Here is a 20604-nt window from a genome sequence, read left to right as displayed (position 1 = left end):
TTCTTTCCTCAATATATATACTATAATAATGCACTTTAAATATGGGCAAAAGAATGCCACTTTTTCAAAAAGAGCAGCATAGAAATGGAACTCGAAAGGAAAAAATTACACATTTACACAGTAGTACAGTATGTGGGTAACCCAAAGCCTGAAAAATGGAATTTAGTCTTTGTCACCTACAAATCATGCACGAATGTGGTTCATAATGAGCACCGTAGAAGTGTTTTAAAGATTACTTACTCTTCTCCACACCTTCCTAATGAGGAAACAGACTCAGAGACGCTGACGTGCCCATGGTCACCCAGCCTGGAAAGGAGAGTTTCCTGGGATGGGGGCCCTAGTTCTCTGATGCCAGTGCCCTGGGCGTCCTCCCTCATCTGTAGAACATGGACAGGATGACGAAAGGATGAGTCCTTGAGGGGCACGAGAGCCAAGGCAGGACTGTGTTTTAGGAACATGTGAGACGTTTTAGGGAAGACTGTCAGCACTACCGCGGGACAGATGAGAGTCAGGAAGGAGCCCTGTGGCCGTACACAGCTCAGGAGGCCTGGGAATGTGAGAAGCTGCCCCTGTGCTGCCGGCGCTGGTGCAGCAGCTGAGACGTTTGGACGCTTGGACTGGTGGCTGCTCTAGGGCAGTGGTTCTCAGCGTGTCCTAGACCAGTGGCAGCGGCATCACCTGGAGTTTGTTAGAAGTGCAAAGGTAGGAACTCAGTGGTGCCTTTGGAGTATGTCACAGGAAACATGGTGTTAGGAGAGAAAGGGTAGGGGTCACCTTTAGCTTGAGTGATTAGGGAAGACTTCTCAGAGGAAGTGACATTAATTAAAACCAAGGCCTGTGGGTGGAGAAGGAACCAACTAGATGGGTGAGAAAGAGCCTTCAGGAAGGCACCAGAATGTGCAGAGAGGCTCAGAAGCTGGAAAGAGCTTGACTTGGTCAGGAACATGGCTTGAGCTTAGAGCTTGAGCAGTGGCCAGGACACATGGTGTCTTATAAACGTTGATAGGGAGTTGGGATATGGTTCTAGGAGTAATAGAAGGCAGTGTGTACGCAGGAGTGTGAATTGACCTGGTTTTCATTTTCACAAAATTGCTCTGGCTGCTAGGTGAAGAGTGGTGGGTGGGAGGGAGACAGGGAGAGGAGATGCCAGGAGAGGCGAGCAGGAGGAGATATCCTCCTTCCTCTAAGAAAGGAAAGGAGATAATGTAGACTCATATTTTCAGGTGAAGAGAAGGGGAAATGGTGCTCACATAGGATGGGGCTCACTTTCTCAGGAGATTTGGTGCCAGAGAAGGGAGAGGAGTTAGGACTTGCCAGGCAGCAGTGAATGTTGAGTCAGTGCTAGTAATTTGTACTGGGCCAAGATGGTAGGATTTCATGGTTTTTCAACGTTATGTTTACTGCCTGGGAGCAGGAATGGGAGAAATAGAATAATGGTGATTCAGAATTGGAGATTGCACTGGTGTGCTTGGGGAAGGGTTGGCAGAGAAGTCAAAAGTTAATAGGTTATTTAGGGGTGGGGGTGGAAATGGAACAAGGAAGAAGAGACCAACAGAAGCGGTCGGGAGAGGTGTGCTTGCAAGGCTTGGTGAAGAAACAGAAATGGGTCAGTGGGTACAGTGAAATGGATGAGATGCTCAAATTGTCTCCCTGCCTAAAAAAAAAAAAAAAAAAAGAAAATCGTTGTAACAGGTAATTTGGATTTTCATGGAGAATTTGAAAGAAAATGGCTGAACTCATTTTTAAATTAAAATAGAAAAAATTAAGCTCTCTGTAAAGGTTCTTGTGGCCTGTTGCAGGAGGTGGAGGGAAGAAGGTGAGAAGCAGGCAGTAGATGGAACCAGAAAGAAAGAAACACAAGAATTTTTTTAAAAATTATTTTTGGCTGCGTTGCGTCCTCATTGCTGCGCACAGGCTTTCTCTAGTTGTGGCGAGCGGGGGCTACTCTTCATTGCAGTGTGCAGGCTTCTCATCGTGGTGGCTTGTCATTGCAGAGCCTGGGCTCTAGGCGCACAGGCTCAGTAGTTGTGGCTCGCGGGCTCTAGAGCACAGGCTCCATAGTTGTGGCGCATGGGCTTAGTTGCTCCGCGGCATGTGGGATCTTCCCAGACCAGGGCTTGAACCTGTGTCCCCTGCATTGGCAGGTGGATTCTTAACCACTGCGCCACCAGGGAAGCCCAAGTTAAAGAATTTTTAACTTTTTTTCACTTGAGTTGTGGACTTCGTTGGTATTTCACCTCTTAGCTTGGCCCTTAGATTACATCCTTTCAGGACCTCTCCGAGTGTGAAGAACAACAGTAGGCTGACTGAACACCCTCTTTCCAGAGAAGGGGCAAAAGGGAAGATAAAATTAGCACCACTGACCTAAGTGTAGGTGGGGCCTGTGAGGTTTAGGAAGTTGCTCCCCTCTTGTGGCCAATCCTGGAAACAACAGCCAAGAAACGTGTTTTAGGGCCCTGTCTTTTCAGTGTTTTCCAGAACAGCAGTCAGCAACACCTGGGAACTTGTTAGATATGCAAAATCTCGGAATTCATCCCAGACCTGCTGAATCAGAAAATTTGCTGAACCCCACCCCCAATCTCTTTTAAAGGCCCTTCAGATGATTCTGATGAACGCTGCAAGTTTGGAAACCACCATTCTCAACCTATACCCCAATATCCCTACCCTCCCTTTCCCTCTCCCCCCAAAATGTAATCTCCTAATTTCTGATTATGAGAATAGCAGAGCTTCCTATTTAAAGTTAATCCTTCTCCCTCCATGTTCTGGACTCCAAAACCTCCTGTCTCCCCAGGAATCTTTTTTAAATACACTTTTTTTGGCCATGCCGCACAGCTTGCAGGATCTTAGTTCCCCAACTAAGGATCAAACCCAGGCCCCAGCAGTGAAAGTGCTGAGTCCTAACCACTGGATCACCAGGGAATTCCCACCCCTGGGAATCTTGTTCCACCAACTAGGCCCTCAATACCTGTCCTTAAGGTCTAAAAATTATCTTGATCCTGCATCTTCTAGCAGCAAGCCTATTTCTCTCTACCCTGCAGAGCCCCTTTTTGGGGGGACAAGCAGGATCCACCTATTTTTCCTTCCTTCCCCAGAAACTGCTTTTGGATTTTTCCTTTTTCAGCCACTCTTCCCTACTCCTCCCTTCTGCTCACCCTCACGTAAATCCCTTCCCTAAGCTACTCCACAGGGCTGTTAGGATCAGCTAGAATGGATGTGCCTGCACCTTCTGCAGCTCAGGTGATCTGTGAGCTCTGCCTTCCCCGGCTACGGCGTTTTATATTCAAAGTACTCCATTAGTATTTCACTTAACACCAACAAAGGATTGAAAACCACATTCCACAAAGGTTTGTATTAATGAACTTTCAACAGCTGATAATGGCTTTTTTCTTTTTAAACAGTCCAGGCACACCAGGGATTAAATACTTCTCTTTCCACTGTTTATTATTAATGTACAAAATATACAAAACCAAAAGAAAAAAGAAAATACTCATCCTCAAATCCATTGTGGCTCTAACCCAAGACCCTGCACAAAACCCAACCAATCCACTGTTTTCATAGAAAACAACTGATGCTGAGACAGGTGAAGGAGAGGGCTGGGAGAGGGCAGGTCATCTTATCGAATCCACCCAGGAAGGCACCTGGTGGGGATTCAGAGGTGGCTGACAGGACAAGGGAGCTGGAGGCCTCACACCCACAAGGTTCCAGGTGGGGGCCAGGAGCGCGCTAACTCCCAGAGGCAGTGCATGTAGTGTGACTGGCATGCCCAGCACACCGGGCTTCAGTTGAAAAGCTGGTCTCACTGAAGTGTTTTAATTTCCAGAATGAGCTGCAGGCAAGGGTGGACCACCACCAGTGGCCTCACCTATGCCAGCTAAAACTTTTCACCGGATGCCGATGTGAATTTGCCATCATTGAACCTAGCATACCCATGATGCAAACTTGGGTGTTCACGGAAGATTGCAACGTCTTACTTGAGTAAGGACTCAATGTAAAGCCTGTGTCAGGGGAGGGGTGGGGATGATGTGTTCCAGAACTCAAATCCAGCCTGATTGAGTCCTCTCAGTGCAGTGGGATACACAATACCCCTTTCACCATCTCCCCACCCCACGAGGAAGCATGAATTTGGTGGGGATGATTTCATAAGTGCAGCTGATCCCGTGTCAGAGTTCTGTGTGCATGTGGAGGACCCACAAGAGGAGAGTAGAGGTGTTCTCCAGGATAACCAGCTTTAGGTTCTCAGGCATAAAGGGTAATACCGGAGAGGCGCTTGGCATAAAGGGCAAATCTCAAAAAGTGAAGCCAACCGGGTCTCCTCTTCAGCAGTCCAGGGTACAGAATGTGTCCAGTCTCTCTCCTCCCCATACTGGAGGAAAATATGTACATCAATGCGCACCAGTGATCAGAAAACCCCCAGGAACCCAGGCAGGTGGGCACTGAGGGGGCCGGCTCCTCATCAGCTGGGGAAAGGGGAAAATGGGCCTCACAGAAGCCATAAAAGGGTGGAAGGAGCAAGGCTGCAGTCCACAGGAGTGTGGGTGGGGCGGGCAGGTGGTCCCTAGGGCAGGGGGGGGCCATTGACACCCGGGTGGTAGAAGGCACAGTTGTTCTCATAGCGGCAGTTACCCTTCATCATGAAATGTCGACAAACAGGGCGATTTGACATGTCTGTGGGAATGATGGTGGAATAGTTAGGAAATGGCCAAGAGGTCAATGCCACCCTCATCCCACCCATCCAAGGCATCCTGAGAACTGTCTTTCAGAGAGACCTAATCTTGGGGACCTGGGGGAAGGGCTAAAGGAAGGAACTGCCATGCATGCTGGGAACTGGGAACGGGGTGACCTCATGTTCTGTCTGGCAGACCCGGGGTAGTGACGTTCCCCAGAAAGTTGTAATGGGACAGCAAGAGCCATATGGGGGACAGGGAGCATCCTCACCTCCTCCATGGCTGTGGCCTCCATCATGCCCTCGGTGGCCCCCTCCGCCATGGCCAGGGCCGTCATGGCCACGGTGCTCGTGAGGGGGTGGCCCTCGATGGTCGTGGCCTCGGTGACCAGGGCCATCATGAGGCCGGTGGCCATGGGGCCCCCCATGTCCAGGGCCTTCGTGGGGCCGATGTCCACCACCAGCACCCATTCCTCCACCAGGGCCTTCATGAGGACGATGGCCACTGCCACCACCCATGCCACCGCCAGGGCCTTCGTGGGGGCGATGCCCACCGCCCATGCCACTGCCAGGGCCTTCATGGGGACGATGTCCGCTGCCACTGCTCATGCCTCCACCAGGGCCTTCATGGGGACGATGCCCACCACCTCCGACCATGCCCCCACCAGGGCCCCCTCGTCCATTTGGAGGTCCTCCTCCAGAGCGACCTCCTCTGGCCCCTCGGAATGGAGGAGGAGGAGGAGGTGGTTCACTCCCGCCTCGGCCACCACGGCCTCTATGGTATGGCCCCGGACCTGGTCCCCCACGCATCGGGCCACCCCGCATGGGGTCACCTGGGCCATCCCAGAAGGGATCACCCCCCCGGGGAGGGGGTGGGGGACCCAGGAGACGTGGACCCACTGGCCCACCAGGGCCCCCAGGGCCCCCATGGGGACCTGTTGGGGGAAAAAAAAGGGAGAGAGACAGTATCAGCTACCTGTTGCACCCAGGGACCGCCATCTCCCAACCCAAACCAACCCCCGCTTTGGTCAACCCTGTACTGTTACCAGGCCAAAATCAAGCAGACAAGCCCATTCCGACCTCTCATTCACCACCTACCTGGCATAGGTCCGCCAGGCCCAGGGGGGAAGTGCTGCATGCCCTTGGGGCCCCCAGGGCCTCCCGGTGGGAAACCATTGGCTATGGGACCAGGGCCTAAGAGTCCATGAGGCACTGTTAATGAAAAAGGCGTGAAGCAGTCAGCAAGATGATTCTAGAAGAGCGGCATGACGTCTTCCTGCTTAGGTGTGCCCAGCTGAGCCCCTCAAACCAACCTGGCAGAGCACTGCGCTCTCTGTCCAGTCTTCCCCCCCATGTCTTACCGCCTAGTGGCAATACCCCTGCTCCCCCAATTCCACTGTAGGCCTCCTCGTCCAGGCCCCGGGGCTGGCCCTGAGGATTACCCAGCATCTGCTTGATCTTGTCTGAATAGTCCGGTTGCTTCAGCAGTTCCTCTGAGGGATGACTGTTAGGGCTACCCTGTGAGGCAAGGTCATTAAGGGACAAGGTCAACAGAGAATAAGGGTAACACCCGACAGAGAAGGGAGAGGCCGAGGAGAAAGCAAGCGGGCAGGTGAGCAGAACGGGAGTAAGGAGAAATGGAGCCAGTGGGGAAGAAAAGGGAGGCTCGTACCATGATGGAGGTGAGGATCTCCTGCACATTGATGCCTCCTCCTCCAGGACCCTGGGGGCTCTTCCCGGCACCCATGCTTCCCATAAGATTGGCCAGAACAGGAGGCAACTTGGAACCGCCCGCCCCATCGGGTGAGCCACCGGTTCCCCCAGGCTCCAGGGTCTCACCATACGGGGTCTCATCCATGGAACATTCCTGAACGGACAGAACAGTCAGGACCAACAAAGAATAAAGAAACAGTCTCACATGAAAGATGCATTAATGTCAATCACAACCTCCATCACCACAAAACTCACCTCATCTAGGGGGATGAGTTTTGGGGGGATAGGCTCATAGGGCTCAGGATCAGGCTCGTGAGGACTGTCAGGAATGCAGCAAGCGATAGAAAAAAAAAAAAAAGAAGAGTGACAGTCAAAAATTATTTATTCAAGCTCTTGATTTTCTTCTTAACCCCCACCCCCCTTCTAATTACCCCAGGGCACGTTCCCCTCAAGGGCTCAATACCTCAGGAAGTGAACCCCATTCTGCTCACCTTTCCTTGTTCAGGAAGAGCTCCTGAAGGATCCCCTTCTCCCGCTCAGCCTGGATGTACCGCTCCTGGCTGTTGCTTCCAGGGGTGACAAGAGGCGAGGGCAGCACCAGGGGCCGGGGGCACACCCAGGGCACCTTCTCCTCCATGTTGTCATGGCTCAGACGCCGGGCCGTCTCAAACGCGTGTCGGTCTGACAGTATCTCTCGCTTAGCTGCCTCGCCAAAGTCCTTGATCTTATTCACATTCACTATTGCCAAGGAGAAAAAAAGCAAGAGGGAAAGTAAGCCCAACCAAGTCCTTTTTAAACTCTCTATACCCCACCTACTACAGAGGAAACTGGATCTCTAACCTCGTTCAGTTTCATCCAGTTCAAAATAGAAATACTCTCTCAGTTTGCCCTCCTCAGGCCAGGTCACAGCTTTCCTCTTCCTGCCTTTCCGGGTCAGCTGGCTAGGATCTCCGGGACTCTCCACTGGCTTTGCATCCAGAGCTCCTGGCTCCAAAGAGGCTGTAAATAGAAGTAGTTTCAGAGCAGATCCTTTCTTCCAGAAAACCCTGAAACCTGAACCAGTTTCTAGACTTACCAGTATCCATGAGCTCTGGGACTTCAACAGGGGGAACTGGGGTCCCTGGACGTTCTGTGTCCATAGCCTCAGAAGGAGGTGCTGGCTCTGGGGAAGAAGGTTTGGCTGTGCTCGGTTCTGTGCTCGTTTTCCCTTCAAATGGGCTTGGCTATTGTGAAAGAAAAAGAAGTTAATGAGCTGATAGGAAAGGCAAGGTCAAGGTAAGGCAATTAGTCCAGGGGCCTTAGCAGGATCCCCTAACAGTTCCTATAAAGGAAGACTCTGTCTCTAACAGTGCTTTGCCACCAGTCTTCGTCTGAGATACAACTCCTCTCGTCCTCCCCAAGCATCCTGGCTGCCGGGCCCTTCCTTCACCTGTACCTTTTCTACCTGGTCACTGGCGCCCACTGCGCAGCACCCATACCTTGGCAGCTGTGGGTGACGGCACCTTCTTCTTCTTCTTAATTTTGATGCCTGGGACGGGGGCTGAATTGAGCGCATCCAGAAAGCCCAGGCCCTCCATAGCTACAAAAGAAAAGAGCATAAAGTGGAATCATCAGACCTCCTTAATAATCCTATTCCTACAGACACAATCTGGGCAGAAAATTGGCCAATAGAGACCCTGCCTCAACTTTGGACACAATAAGCTCAAGGTGACCAGGAAGCATATGTAGGAGGATTTACACAAGAAATTCTTGTCATTATTCTATCTTTCTTTTAAAGGCAGGCAAGCGTGGCTTTGGATAGGAATCAGAGCTCAGGTAATTGACAAAGCCAGCCCCCGTGACTGTGACAGCTGGGAGCGCACCCACCAGTCACTGAACAGCACGCCTCCCTACTTCATCTCTAAAATCACTCCTAAGCAATCCTATGAAGGACTCCTGTGAAGGGAGTTCCAGGGGAGTAAACATTAAAGGACACCAAGAAACCAGATGAAAATGGAGGAAAACCCTTCATTTCCATGAAAAAAGTTTGCTCTCAATCCAAAGCACATCCCCCCCCTTTAGACTCACGCTGTGGCGGGATGATCTTCACTTTGATCTCTTTGGTGGCATTGGGTGTTGTGTTGAGTGGCTTGTATTTCTTCTCTGCAGGGGGCACAGCATCTCCTGCGGCAGCTATGGAACTGTTAGAAAGGGACTGGTCAACAACACCTGACTCGCCCCCTCTTTTCCCCTCACGTCCACAGACTCAGCCCATTCAAAAACCAAGAAGGTGGTCCATACCTCTGACGCTTGAGGGGGATGGGTTTAAGGTTGTACTTGTCAGAAACCACCACTGCACTGGCATTCTTCTTCACAGGCACCAAAGACGGGGTCTCCAGCTCTAGTCCTGGTGGAGAAGACATGGTGTTGGGGCTGGACTCACTCCACACTCTCCTGACTCTTCCTCCCTTAACCTTCATCAAGCCCTATAAACTCCCACAATGCTCCACCCACTAATCTTCCCTCTCTCCAGATTTACCGTACCATTAAGTCCAACTCTTCCACCATTAAGGCCCGGGCTGTGCACCTACCCACAGACCCTCCAGAGGCCAGACGGCAGCCTTACCGGTAGAGCGGAACTTGGCGTGACTGGGCGCCGTGGTTCGGAGGGACTTGGGCTTCTCCCTCTTCTTCTCCGGGGCCTCCTCGGCCCGAGTCTCAGCCTTCACCTCAGTCAACGGTCGCTCAGGAGGGGTGGTTCGACTCTTTCCCTCTTCTTTCCGTTTCTTCTTATCTTTCTCTGTTGTGGAAAAATAGAGCAGAAAAGGATTTTATTTAGATAAAGAGAAAGACTGTCAGTCAGAGGTAAAAAGCAGGTTAGAGGCACGCAAGGCCACATCCCAGTGGGAAAGAAAGAAATACAAGGGATAAAGGGCCAAGGAGCTTACCAGCAGGCTGGGTACTGCTCTGGGAGCGGATCACTGCCATCCAGTCGCTGACAAGGACTGAGGCCAATTTCCGGAGCTCTGCAGGTGAGAGAAAGGGGAAATGCCTAAATAATGTAAGATACACTGAATCATGGAATTTTCCTCCATTCAGATAACTTTCAACCCTGATGCCATTATAACACCAGTGGCGGGGGGGTGGGGAGCAAAAAGAAGAAACATTTATTAAAGTATGTTGTAAAAACTACACTAGTTGCTTTGCATACATCTCATGTAATTGTTATTACAACCTGAACATTTTTTTGTTTTGTTTTGTTTTGTTTTGTTTTTTGCAGTATGTGGGCTTCTCACTGCTGTTGCCTCTCCCGTTGCGGAGCACAGGCTCCAGACGTGCAGGCTCAGTGGCCATGGCTCACGGGCCCAGCTGCTCCGTGGCATGTGGGATCCTCCCAGACCGGGGCACGAACCCGTGTCCCCTGCATCGGCAGGCGGACTCTCAACCACTGCGCCACCAGGGAAGCCCAACCTGAACATTTTTAATCTCCCTTTATAGACACAGAAGCATGGAGATTAAAGTCACAAAACTAGAAGATGGCAGAATGAACCTAGTGCCTATGCTCTTCCCCTAACCACTTATTACAATAAAATAAGGAGAAAGGCAGAGGGGCTCAAGTATCCAAAGGGCTACCAGATTTTAAAAATTTCAAGGAGGCAGATTTAGATCCTCGTAAAAAAAAAAAAGATTTTCTAGGGAAACTTTTTTTCCTAGAGTGTCACTAGTGATGACAGCTCTTAAAAGAACCAATTAAGTGTTACAAGAGTGAAAAAAGAACTTAAAAACAAACCGATTTAGGATGAAGGAAGCAGAGTTTATCTAGAGAAAAAAGATGGTCAGAGAATTTAAAGATAAAAAACAGAATTTATTTCTAAATATATGGAAAAATGCATCTGTAGCTCTTTCCTTCTGTACTTGGCAAATAATATCTCCTATCTACGGGACCTCTCTTCTTGCCAACATTTCCACTATGGGCTGATTTAATAATGAAATTGTTGTAGAATATTAAAACTTAACTTTTTAAAACAGTCACACAACTGCCAACTCCTATACCTAATGCAATATGAACCCCAATGCCCAGTGGGGGAATATCCTGAAACCTCTTTGAAGCAATCGATACTATGGTCCAGTAACACTTAACTACAGTCAATAAGGAATGTACAAATTTCAGTATCTAAAGGAAGCACAGAATAATAATTAAACCTATACTCAAAGACGGCAACACAATTAAGCCAGATGGAACAAGGACCAATATACCTCAGTGAAGAAACAAAAGATAGGCAATGATTTAATGGGATCTTCTGTGTTAGTTTATCCTACAAAGCTACTCTGAGATGTCAGAAAAACAGTGAAGTGCTCATTATATAAAAGGACCTAAAAACAGAATACATACAACTAAAATAACGGAAAGCTAGGGAATGTTTTTCACTTAAACAATACTGTGAGTTAAAACAAAATCGTGACCCTTTATCCTGGAAAATGTTCCCAGTGTTTTCTCCTCTAGCTAAACTTTCCAAAGGGACCTAGCATACCATTCCCCATAGACAAAGAGCGGGGATCAGCTCTGCTACAATGCTGCTCACTTGCGGGAAACCAGTGTCTTGTGCTCACTGGTTTATGCCTCGGGTGTAAAACTTTTGGGTTAACTCTTGGATATAAACCCTTTTCTCCTCTAAAGAAAAGCCTGTGACTTTCTGGCGCCAGGCTCTGTCTTCAAGCCAGAGCTGTATGGCCCTTGCCAGGAGCTGCAAAACCCTTTGTCTTAGCAAAGGAAAGAATCTGTTGCTGTCAAAGCTCTGATATACTCCAGCAGTCAGGATTCTGCCCATGCCCCACAGCAGGGTGTTTATTGGTAGAATGAGCATACCTGTTGTTAGGAAAATAGACATTGAGGGTCCCAGAATATGCTCTATTTATTGATATTTAGAGAAACACAAGTAAATGATGACGAGACATTCTAGGATGACACTATTTCCCCCAAAGAATTTTAAGTGTATGGCTTTTACACCAAGAGATCTTAAGAAATGAAGGTAACTGAGTGGAAGTAACGGAAGAAGGCCCAGCACACAGAGGAAAGGACTGGCCCCTACCTTCATCCTCACTTGACTTGCTCAGCTGCTTCACCAGTTTGGCTGTGTTGTTCTACGAAAGGAAAGGAGCAGCAGGATGGTAAGTGCCAGAAGGAAAAGCAGCCCACTCAGAGCTAACCACTCCCACAAACGCACAATCTCTTAACAGCCACTAACACTGAGATAGACCTTCTCTCTTACACAGCCCTTGGAGACGTATTCTTACTCCTTAAAACAACCCAGTTAGGTAGGTTCAACCATTTCCATTTTACAAATGAAAAAACTGAGGCTCAGATATATAGAGTGCCCCATGTCACACACCTATTAAAGGACATAAATTTGAACCAAATCTTGATTCCAAACTCCTATTTTTTTTCTACCATTCTACCTCACAGGCCCAAGACTGTAGCCACATCAGAGTTGATATGAGTTTTTCATGTTAGCCTAAACCAAAAAGGAAGAACCAGGATTGTAAAGACTGAAGGTACCTGCTTGAGGTGGTCAACAGTGAGTGGTAGGTGCTGCAGGGTCAGTAGAATTTGCTGCAAGAGGGGAATGTTGTTGGTTGTCTTTGAATATGTCAGCCAATTGTTAAGAAGCTTGTAACCACCAACATCAATAAACCTGCAGGCAGGGAGGAGGCTCTGTGATGCCCTTCCTGGGTCTTGGGAGTATACCCCACCCTCCTAGTCCCCCATCAATAACCCAGGAACCCCTTGCCTCACCTCCCCCCACCTTCTAAGTACCCAGCCACCCAGGTCCCCACTTACTTGACCAATATTTCTGGTGAACGGGTCTGCAGGAGAATGTTCAAGTAAGTGCATCGACTCACCATCTTTCGTGCTTCCTTCATCAGACTGTAAGAGATAAGTGAAGGTTAGAAATGAAGCAGCCCGAAAGCACCTCTTCTTTGAGCAGAAGCCTCTAATCTGCAGGAGTACCTCGAGATGCCTGATGACTTGGGACTTCGCTACAGGATGGGGGGATCACACAGGCCCCTAGGAGGATGAGGTGGATCAGGATTGATGTGGAAACACCCAGAGGGATGGAACACACGGAGGAGATGCACTGAAGTCTCCAACCTGAGGAGGTAAGTGTCACTGCTTCTCTAACCCACAGGACACATTTGATTCTGCTTCCAGGTGAAGAGCCCTAGCCTTCAACTACCATCTCTTCTGACTGGCTTAGTCACTTTTTCTCCTGGAAAACTTGAGGATCCCTGAAGGAAAATGACATTTGGAGCATGCAGAATGCAACCCAAAACAGAACTAAGAATCCTGTCACCTGACTCCCCTGCTTGCTTCCTTCCTTCCCTTGGGACTGTGGATCTCCAAATATCCAGATGCCATAATGACCGGGGACCAAGGGGTCATCTTTTCCTATCACTAGTTCTAACATAATTGGATTTGAATCCTATTCCACTGACTCCCATTCCTCTTAGGGAACACTTTCTGCTATCTGCCTTAATTATAGTCGTATTACAACACAAAATATTCTCCACTCACAACGAATTCAAAGGGTACAGACTTACCTAAAGATCTTCGAAATCCCATCCACACTCTTGACTTCCCCATCTCGGTTAAGGAAGCTATCCAGGCCCTTGAGAAGCTCTTTGGGGTCTATGGGACCCGAACCCATGATCGAGGTTTTCTAAGATAAGAGGATAAAACCCACAGAATAAATGGGTGGCAAGGACAGCCCCAGTTGCCCTCTAATAAATTCCATCTCTGTGTTTGACAAATTATTAGTGATTATTTAATCTACATTCAACTGCACTCACCATTATCTAGAAAAGAAAAACCAACAGACCACTGTCCCTACTGAGAAAACAGCCCTGGCAAGTGAAGCACTGTGTTAATACATAACTGAAGGGGACGACAATCGGACCGGAGGACTGAGGGAGCATCTCTCCTCTCGCTCCCAGTTACATCCTTCCTCGGACAGCTGAACTTCACCAGATTGTATCAGAGCTAAGATTCACATCCCCAAAACAAACACTCAACTCTCCAAGTCATTTTTGCTTATTAGGTCCCGTTTCCCCTTAGTTGCTAATGAATCTAGCTTAAAAAAAAAAAAAAAACACCAAACCTATAGCTTGATAAGAACTGGGCCAATCATGGATGTTGGGCTGTCTTCCAAGAGTCAACTCCTTTCTATCTTAGCCCATGAAGAGTCAACCGCTTGGGAGATTGGGATTGACATAGATACACCAATATGTATAAAATAGATAACTAATAAGAACCTGCTTATAAAAAAAAAAAAGGTCAACCGCCACAGGTAGCAGGATATGTTCTGCTTGCACCAGGAGACAATCGTCTAAAGTTGTAGGTGAAAAGAGAAGGAAACAAAACTTGAAAACAGAACCTCCCCCCTATGGGAGTTAGGGGTGGCTCCCAGAAATAGAGACAAATGAGCAAAGAAAATCAAGCAGGTCCTCCTAAGCCTTGAAAAAATCTCACTCATTAACCAAACACTGCACGAGTTTTTATTGTTTCAAAGTTAAGGGCAAGATTGGTTTGTGGTTTCAAAAGCAAAGATGCAAATCTGACTCCTACTCCCCACCTAAATCATAATACCACCCAAGATCCCCAAGGAGGGCCTGAAATTAGAAACCATGGAGCCAAAAAGAATGGAACAAATAAAACTAGAAGCTGGCAAAATGCCATTAAATTTTAAGTAGCTGCTTTAGACTAGGTTAGAAAAGGAGTTAATTAAAAGCTGAACGCAGCTGTTACGGGACAGAGACATGTGAAACAATTTCTAGGCCAGAACCGAAGTTTGAGAGAGTTAATTTAGAATCAATATGGTTCTGATTAGGATTTTTATTCACAATGCCTCTAAACATTGGCTTCTGAGAAGCAGAAAAGAAAGCCACCTTAGCAATATCGACATTTGGGAAATAAGACGAACACTGGGTAGGAAGGAGGCAAGAAGAAAGCCTCCTGAATCCCGCATCTAGTACAGAGATGAAACACATGAGCCAGGCAGAAGGGTGGGAAAAATCAGTGTTTTACAAAGATAATTATATTTTCTGCAGAAAACAGGTTCCTTATAAGATCATGTTAATTAGTTCTATTTGTTCTATTTGTTCTCAAGCCAAAAGAGAAAAACGAGCATAATACTTTCAACCTTTTAATTCTCACAATAAAAAAGTCAATAAATCTCTACATTTACAGGTTCTAACAACCTAGGCCAAGAAGAGGCAGAGGCATGGGGGCAACTTGGTTCCTGAGATCAGAACCTGTGGGCTGAATACAGGGACAGGAGGTGAGGTAAGAGATACTGAGAGGTGAGCAAGTCTGGGTTAACTGTGCTTTGCTGCTGCCCTGGAATCTCCACGAGGACAGGTAGAACCTAAGGTCAGAGGAAAAAACATCCAAGTCCAATACCAGATAAATTAGAAGTCCATAGGCCAAATCCACTTAAGTGTGGTGATTCTTATACACAGAGAGACAGACATGGGGATAAAGGAATTTTCCCCATGTAGTAAGACACTATAAAGTGAAATATAGACACTATAAGGACAGGAATACAATAAAGGGATACATAAAATAGATTTCCCATTTGCTGGAGACTGGAAAAGCAATGAGCGAATCCAAAGTAATAAAATATATCATCAGTAAAAAAATATATGCAATTTGACAAAAAGCTTTCAATTAAACTAACTTCACTGCCAACCAATGTCCCCTAAATACAGCTGGCCCCTCAGATTCAAACCCAGTTGAATACACAGCACCTTGGAAAAGCCCCTTTTGCACACCCACCCACCAGTTAAGTAAACAGGCCTGCTCCCCCTACTTCCTTCAGAAACAAAAACTGTCACCTGAGCTCAAATGTTCCTTTGCTTAAGAGAGTAGCAGACAAGAGAGAATAACCATTTTTAGAGAGAAAAGAAACCAGTGAGTACACAGCTAAATTCTGTCCAGTGCCTTCTGCTGGAATGGGACCCAGGGACAACTTTTTAATTCCCATTCACAACAAGCAAGAATAAAAGACATTAACAGTCAAGGAAAACTAGAAGACAAAGCAGAAGAAATGTTAAATATTCATTTTCCACTGCACTTTTCCTATTATTTACATTCTGGAAACATAACTAACAAAACTATAAATTTTGTCTCATAAGCACCAATCACTTGGTTTTAAAATGTAAGGGGGTTTTCTCATGACGGCTTCCTCCAGGCAGATTAGTTTTCACTCATTTAAAATTAAGGACCCCAAGTGTTTACAATACAAAATAAGTATTTCCTTATTTTGAAGTCATTACGTTTAGAAAGAAGTTCCAAGGCACTCAAGTGGAAAGGAATGAAGAGCCTAAATTCTCGGCACAGCCCTACAGGAGAAAAGGCAAATGACTTTACCAGGGAAAGAGGGCCAGTGACCAATTGTCATTAATGTATTTGGAGCCTGGAACGAAAGCTTAAGCAAGCTTTCTGAAACCAAAAATAATCCAGGGCATGGTATGTTTTAAATTTCCTTGAAGGCAGAACATACGGGGTGGCGGTGCGGAAGCAACCCCTGGCATCATCTCCACCTTGTCCTAAAGCTGGGCTCTCCTTATGGAGGATGTTGCCGGCAGACACGTGCAGACTCAAGGCACTGGGGAATTTTCTTTCTTACCAGAGATAAAATTAAGTCCAGAAGTGACACCAATGCCTGCCTCCAAAATAAATAAGGTGAAAAATATCTAGCTTGGCTAAAATTATTCCATACCCATCACCAATGAAACGAACTGAATTGGTTCAGGACAAAAATTCTAGGCGAGTTTAAAAACAATCACAACAATCTTCTAACAAAGGAGGAAGGTGTCCAAGTTAACCTTCACTTAGAGGTCTTAGCACTTCTGGAAATGAAGTGCTTTGTAGCTTACATTCCCCCCTTCCTTTCCACGGTAATTGAGGCATTTCCTAGTCTGACTCCAGAGTGGACTGAATTATGTCTCTCGGGTGATTCACAAGGTCGCACCTCTTCAAATAGTAAGCTGCTCCCCCTCAAAATCATTCCAAAACCTGGTAGCACATGCCCTTCCCAAACGCTTATTTGCCTTTCAATAAGGGTGTAAAGTAACCCCCCACCCCTGCCCTCATAGGACAGGATCCCAGGATAGAACTGTGGCCACAAACTATAAGGATCAGGTTCTCCGACGTTCTCTGGATGGATGTGGTTTCCCTAGAAGACCTTTTTTTCCCATCTCCCATGTTAATGCAGATCTTCTTTATTATAATCCCCTGCTCACTAGAGCTCAGGAACCCCAGTGGGTAGAATGTTCAGCTCCCAAGGAAGGTATGCTGCAGAGGCACATGGCAAACTGCTTAAAAGATAAAAAACTTGTGGTCAGTAGGACATGTGGAAGAGGCCCTCCCATCCAATCCAGAAGTAATAGTTTGAGAATCCATACCCAGTAGAAAATTAGCCCTAAAGTCTCACCAAGTCACCACAGAACAGTTGTACAAAATGGCTTTCCAATTCTGCCTAGAACCTTCACGCTTCAGGGCAGGACTTTAAAAAATGAAAAGTATATGGAGAGTCTGATAAAGATTTGACTTTGAAAAAGTTGGAAGAAGAAAGGTAAGATAGGGACAGGACACCCACCACCACCCTCAGGTAGGGCATGGCTTTCGAACATGCACCAATTGCTACGGCACTGCACGAGTTGAAAAACGAAGAGGACGTTACTTCCCCATTGTTTTTAAGGAATTTCTTTCAGAAGGGAAGGAAAAAGAAATTCAAAAAGGGTGGCTCTTTGGAAAAAAGAAATGAAGGTTGTGAAATGTAATACCAGAAAGGTTTTGCTTACCAGAAACCGTGGCTTGAATCCCCCTGCCTTGAGTATACAACTGCCGCCTCCTTTCCTAAAGATTCACTTCTCATCCTAGTTACCAATGTACAGGAGCTAAGCAACTGGAGAACGTGATACAGCACTGAACACAAAGAAAGAGCTTACCCCCAAACCCAGAGGCGGGAATAAGGGCGATTTAGAAGAAAGTCCTAAAGTACCCACTCTCCCCCAGATTCTCATCATACAAAGCGACCAAATGCAAGAGGCCCAAGGACTAATTCCTGAGCAGAAACGGCACATTTCAGTGTCATTAGGCCCCAGCTGTCTATTCCAGTTACTCATTCACAAGCCCTTGTGTCTTCCTCCAGTATCCCCCAACACACAGAGAAGACACACACACGCTCACACTCCCCTCAAAAGCTTCCAGTCCTAAAGCATAGCTGTTGGACTGGTTTCCACCCCTGGCAACTGAAACGGGGAAAAATTCCAAGCAGTAGTGATGAAAGAGGGTGAAAATAAAGGCAACAGACTCGGGATCGTTAAATACAAAAACCAGAGCTGCCCAAGGAGACGGACAGCTTCAAGACCTAATTCCTATTAAGCTTTTTTCCTTTTAAGATAATGGCTATAAAAGGTTATAAAGAAAATAAGGAAAATGGCTTTTCCTGTCTAGCAGCAGCGTGCACAAGAGTCCAGAAGGCATCTACGCGGGGTGGAGTTTGAAGAGGGTGGAGAAAGGAGGAAGAAAGCTGATTACATCACCTTTCAATGCTGCTCCTCCCCCTTGACCAAGTTTCTAGGGCGGCCCTAAGCTCTGGATGGCAAAAGGGGGAGAAAAACAACAAAGCAGGGACGCCATCTTGTTACGGAGAAGAGGACTCAAACTTAAAAAGCTTTCCCGGCTCTGCCGGCAGCTTTTTACATTAAAAAATCTTTTAGTAAAAAAACCCAAAAAAACCCAAAAAGCAGCCCCGATCCTGAATAGTCTTTGACCTACTTTGAATAAGAGCAGTGTGAAAATAAAAGCAATTAAAATATTAAAAAGAACAATTTTCTGCGGGGAAGAACTGCATTTGCAATTGAGGTTCAACCTGCTACTGTCGAACACCCCCCATCCTCCCTATAAAGGGAAAGGGGGGAGGACTTGGACCCCTCTCAACAAATAGGGTTGAGGTGGGAGGACAGGAGAAAAATGGGTCAAGACACAACCTGCAACGCCGCTTGGAAGACAAAAGGACAAAGAAAGTCGCCATATTGAAGCAGGGAAGAAAAAAATTCCTTTTAACGACACAAATCTTTTAGAAAGCTAGCATTCAATTGCACTAAATGGCTTTTAAAATTATACTCCTGAATTCCACATTTCCCCAACCTTTCCACCCTCTACTTAACTGTATTCCCCCCACCAAAAATCAAATTAAAATGTTACTTTTTTTTGCTTTTAAATAACCTACGCAATCTGCAACAATTACAAGACATTCTTTACCTCCCCAACTATTATCTTGTTATGTATTGGCACTAAGATTATATTTTGCCCTGAATTAAGTGTCTTGCAATCTTTATTCCTAGATTGCCACCTATATTAACCACACAAATATACCCCAAACAAATTACATTAAAATTGAGAGTTAACAATCATTTAAAAAGTCATAGCCACCTATTTCTCTCTGCCCATCTCCTTACCCTGCAATCTTTATGTACAGATTGCTTATTAATCTGGCAAATTGAAAGGCGCCCTGCTTGTCTCACACACAAAGAAGTGGGACTTCTGGGCCACAAAATCCACCATCTTTTGTATGTGAGCTCATTAACCCTTTTGAAGACTGCTGCTAACGAGAGGAAGGTAACCATACCTCCTTATAAAAAGCAAACACTTATGGCTTTGGCAGTCTGGAAACTGGCTGGATTACCAAGGGTTAACCATCAAAATCTTAACTTGCGGGCCCTCCCTCCACCCGCTCCTAGCCTGCAGCAGAGCAGGGAAGAGGCAGGTGGTAGGGGAGAGAGAACACTGTTTAGACCCAAAGGCCCTTTTTAATGGAGATTAAGTGACCGCATCGGTCCTTCTCCAGTTCTCTATTTTGTTCTACGGTCTCATTTCTTCCTCTCATTATTTTTGGTTTCACAAAGGGAAACGTTGATTTCTTGTTGCAAGGCTGGTTTTTGAAAATTCGACACTTACTATCCAATTTTTTTGCGACGTCAGCACCTCGGGCTCAGGGGGGGAGGGGGTTAAAATTTTGGAGGAAAAAAATAAAACAACCAACCAGGACCCAAAACTCAATTATTTGGGGGGCCTCATTGGATCAAAAAGTCTCCTTAAAAAAATAAAGGCCAACTCAGTATTCATTTCTCCCCCCACCCAACTCCATGTAGGGAGGGGGGTCTTAGAAAAAAAGTTCTGAGTGGATTAAAAAAAGTAAACGCTGGATGAGTGAATTTGGGTGGGTTTGGGAAGGGAGGGTGGTTGATTATTTTTGAAGTTATGTGGTGACGGTCCTTCGGCCACAGATTTCAAGTCCCAGGCAGCGTGGGCTGGTGGGGTGGGCAAGATAGGTGGGAAGGGGCAGAAGACACAAGTGGTTGGGCTGGTGGCTGCTGTTTTCCCTTTCCCCCCTCTCTCAGGATCCTTTCAAGGGCTTAGATGTTGCTGCGGCTTGTTTCTTTTCTCCTCGTGGCCGGCCCGTCTTTCTCCGAGAAAATTCAAACCTGGGATAAAAGGAACACAAGGGAGAAAGATATAATCAGTATGGGTTGCTCTTAAACACCCAAAAGTACAATCTTTGTTGTCCCCAAACACCTCCATGTCCCATCCCGAACACAGCCGCTTAAAAAGAGTCACGGCTCTCAACCGAGCCCTCGCCTAACCCATTTCCTAGGCCAACTGTCCCAGCAAAATTTTACCCTCCAACCGACAAAATGCCGAGACTTACCTCTAAACGAACCCCAGAATGGCGGCTGCCCGTTCGGGCTGAGTCTTTTATATCCGGACACCGCCCAACGCGCCCAAACGTGCTAGTGAAACGCCCTTGCGGCGAGAGACTGTGAGCGGGGCGTGAATTCATTGGGCAATCAATAAGACAACTCACCAGCTGATTGGCTATCCTGCCTTACCCTTCGCTCAGCCTCTTCCCCCGGGCACCCTCTTCCGCCTCCTTCCTGGCCTCCGAACGCGTGCGCTTGACCTAGCGGCCTAGCACCTCCCTTTCCTCTGCTTCCACCACTTCCGCCGTTGAGATCATTTCTCACCAAGGGTTGGTAGAATCGGACCGGCGCATGCGCAGTGAGAGGATCGCGGTCAAAATCGACTTCAAAATTGCTTAAAGTACAAACTGTAAGAGTGGGATCTAAGAGTCGTAGTGGCTGGTTCAGCAAAAACGCAATTGTGTGGCCGAATTCGATTGTGA

General features: G+C 47.0%; 1 protein-coding gene across 7 annotated transcripts; it reads right to left on the bottom strand.

Annotated features, from left to right (window-relative positions):
- Positions 1-3409: 3409 nt before the first annotated feature.
- PPP1R10 (protein phosphatase 1 regulatory subunit 10) lies at positions 3410-20363 on the bottom strand. 7 transcript variants are annotated; one of them, XM_082638212.1, is made up of 20 exons: positions 20287-20363; positions 19380-19906; positions 12956-13074; positions 12195-12281; positions 11913-12048; positions 11446-11497; positions 9304-9381; positions 8982-9155; positions 8657-8762; positions 8444-8556; positions 7855-7955; positions 7452-7599; positions 7217-7375; positions 6868-7114; positions 6632-6695; positions 6336-6530; positions 6106-6181; positions 5762-5875; positions 4936-5598; positions 3410-4665 (listed from the first exon to the last, which is right to left on the bottom strand). In XM_082638212.1, exons 3-20 carry the CDS (start codon positions 13060-13062, stop codon positions 4556-4558), a joined length of 2730 nt encoding a protein of 909 aa, XP_082494338.1. In that variant the 5' UTR covers positions 13063-13074; positions 19380-19906; positions 20287-20363; the 3' UTR covers positions 3410-4555. The 7 variants fall into 7 exon arrangements, with proteins under 7 accessions (XP_082494338.1, XP_082494340.1, XP_082494343.1 ...); XM_082638214.1 differs by lacking the exon at positions 20287-20363 and adding an exon at positions 20131-20185; XM_082638217.1 differs by lacking the exons at positions 19380-19906; positions 20287-20363 and adding exons at positions 12366-12422; positions 12507-12643 and having other exon boundaries at positions 12956-13021.
- Between the last annotated feature and the right edge of the window lie 241 nt (positions 20364-20604).

The sequence above is a fragment of the Mesoplodon mirus genome (genome assembly GCF_964341445.2).
Source record: "Mesoplodon mirus genome assembly, chromosome: 12".
Taxonomy (NCBI): domain Eukaryota; kingdom Metazoa; phylum Chordata; class Mammalia; order Artiodactyla; family Ziphiidae; genus Mesoplodon; species Mesoplodon mirus.
Note: the sequence above shows the minus strand (reverse complement) of the source record. Positions and strands in the feature narration are given on the sequence as shown.

Coding starts and splice junctions, on each gene's coding strand:
- PPP1R10 (XM_082638212.1), bottom strand. CDS start 13,062: ATGGGTTCGGGTCCCATAGACCCCAAAGAGCTTCTCAAGGGCCTGGAT. Junction 8,557..8,656: donor ATCCCCCTCAAGCGTCAGAG/GTATGGACCACC, acceptor CCTTTCTAACAG/TTCCATAGCTGCCGCAGGAG. Junction 5,599..5,761: donor GCCTGGCGGACCTATGCCAG/GTAGGTGGTGAA, acceptor TTCCCCCAACAG/GTCCCCATGGGGGCCCTGGG.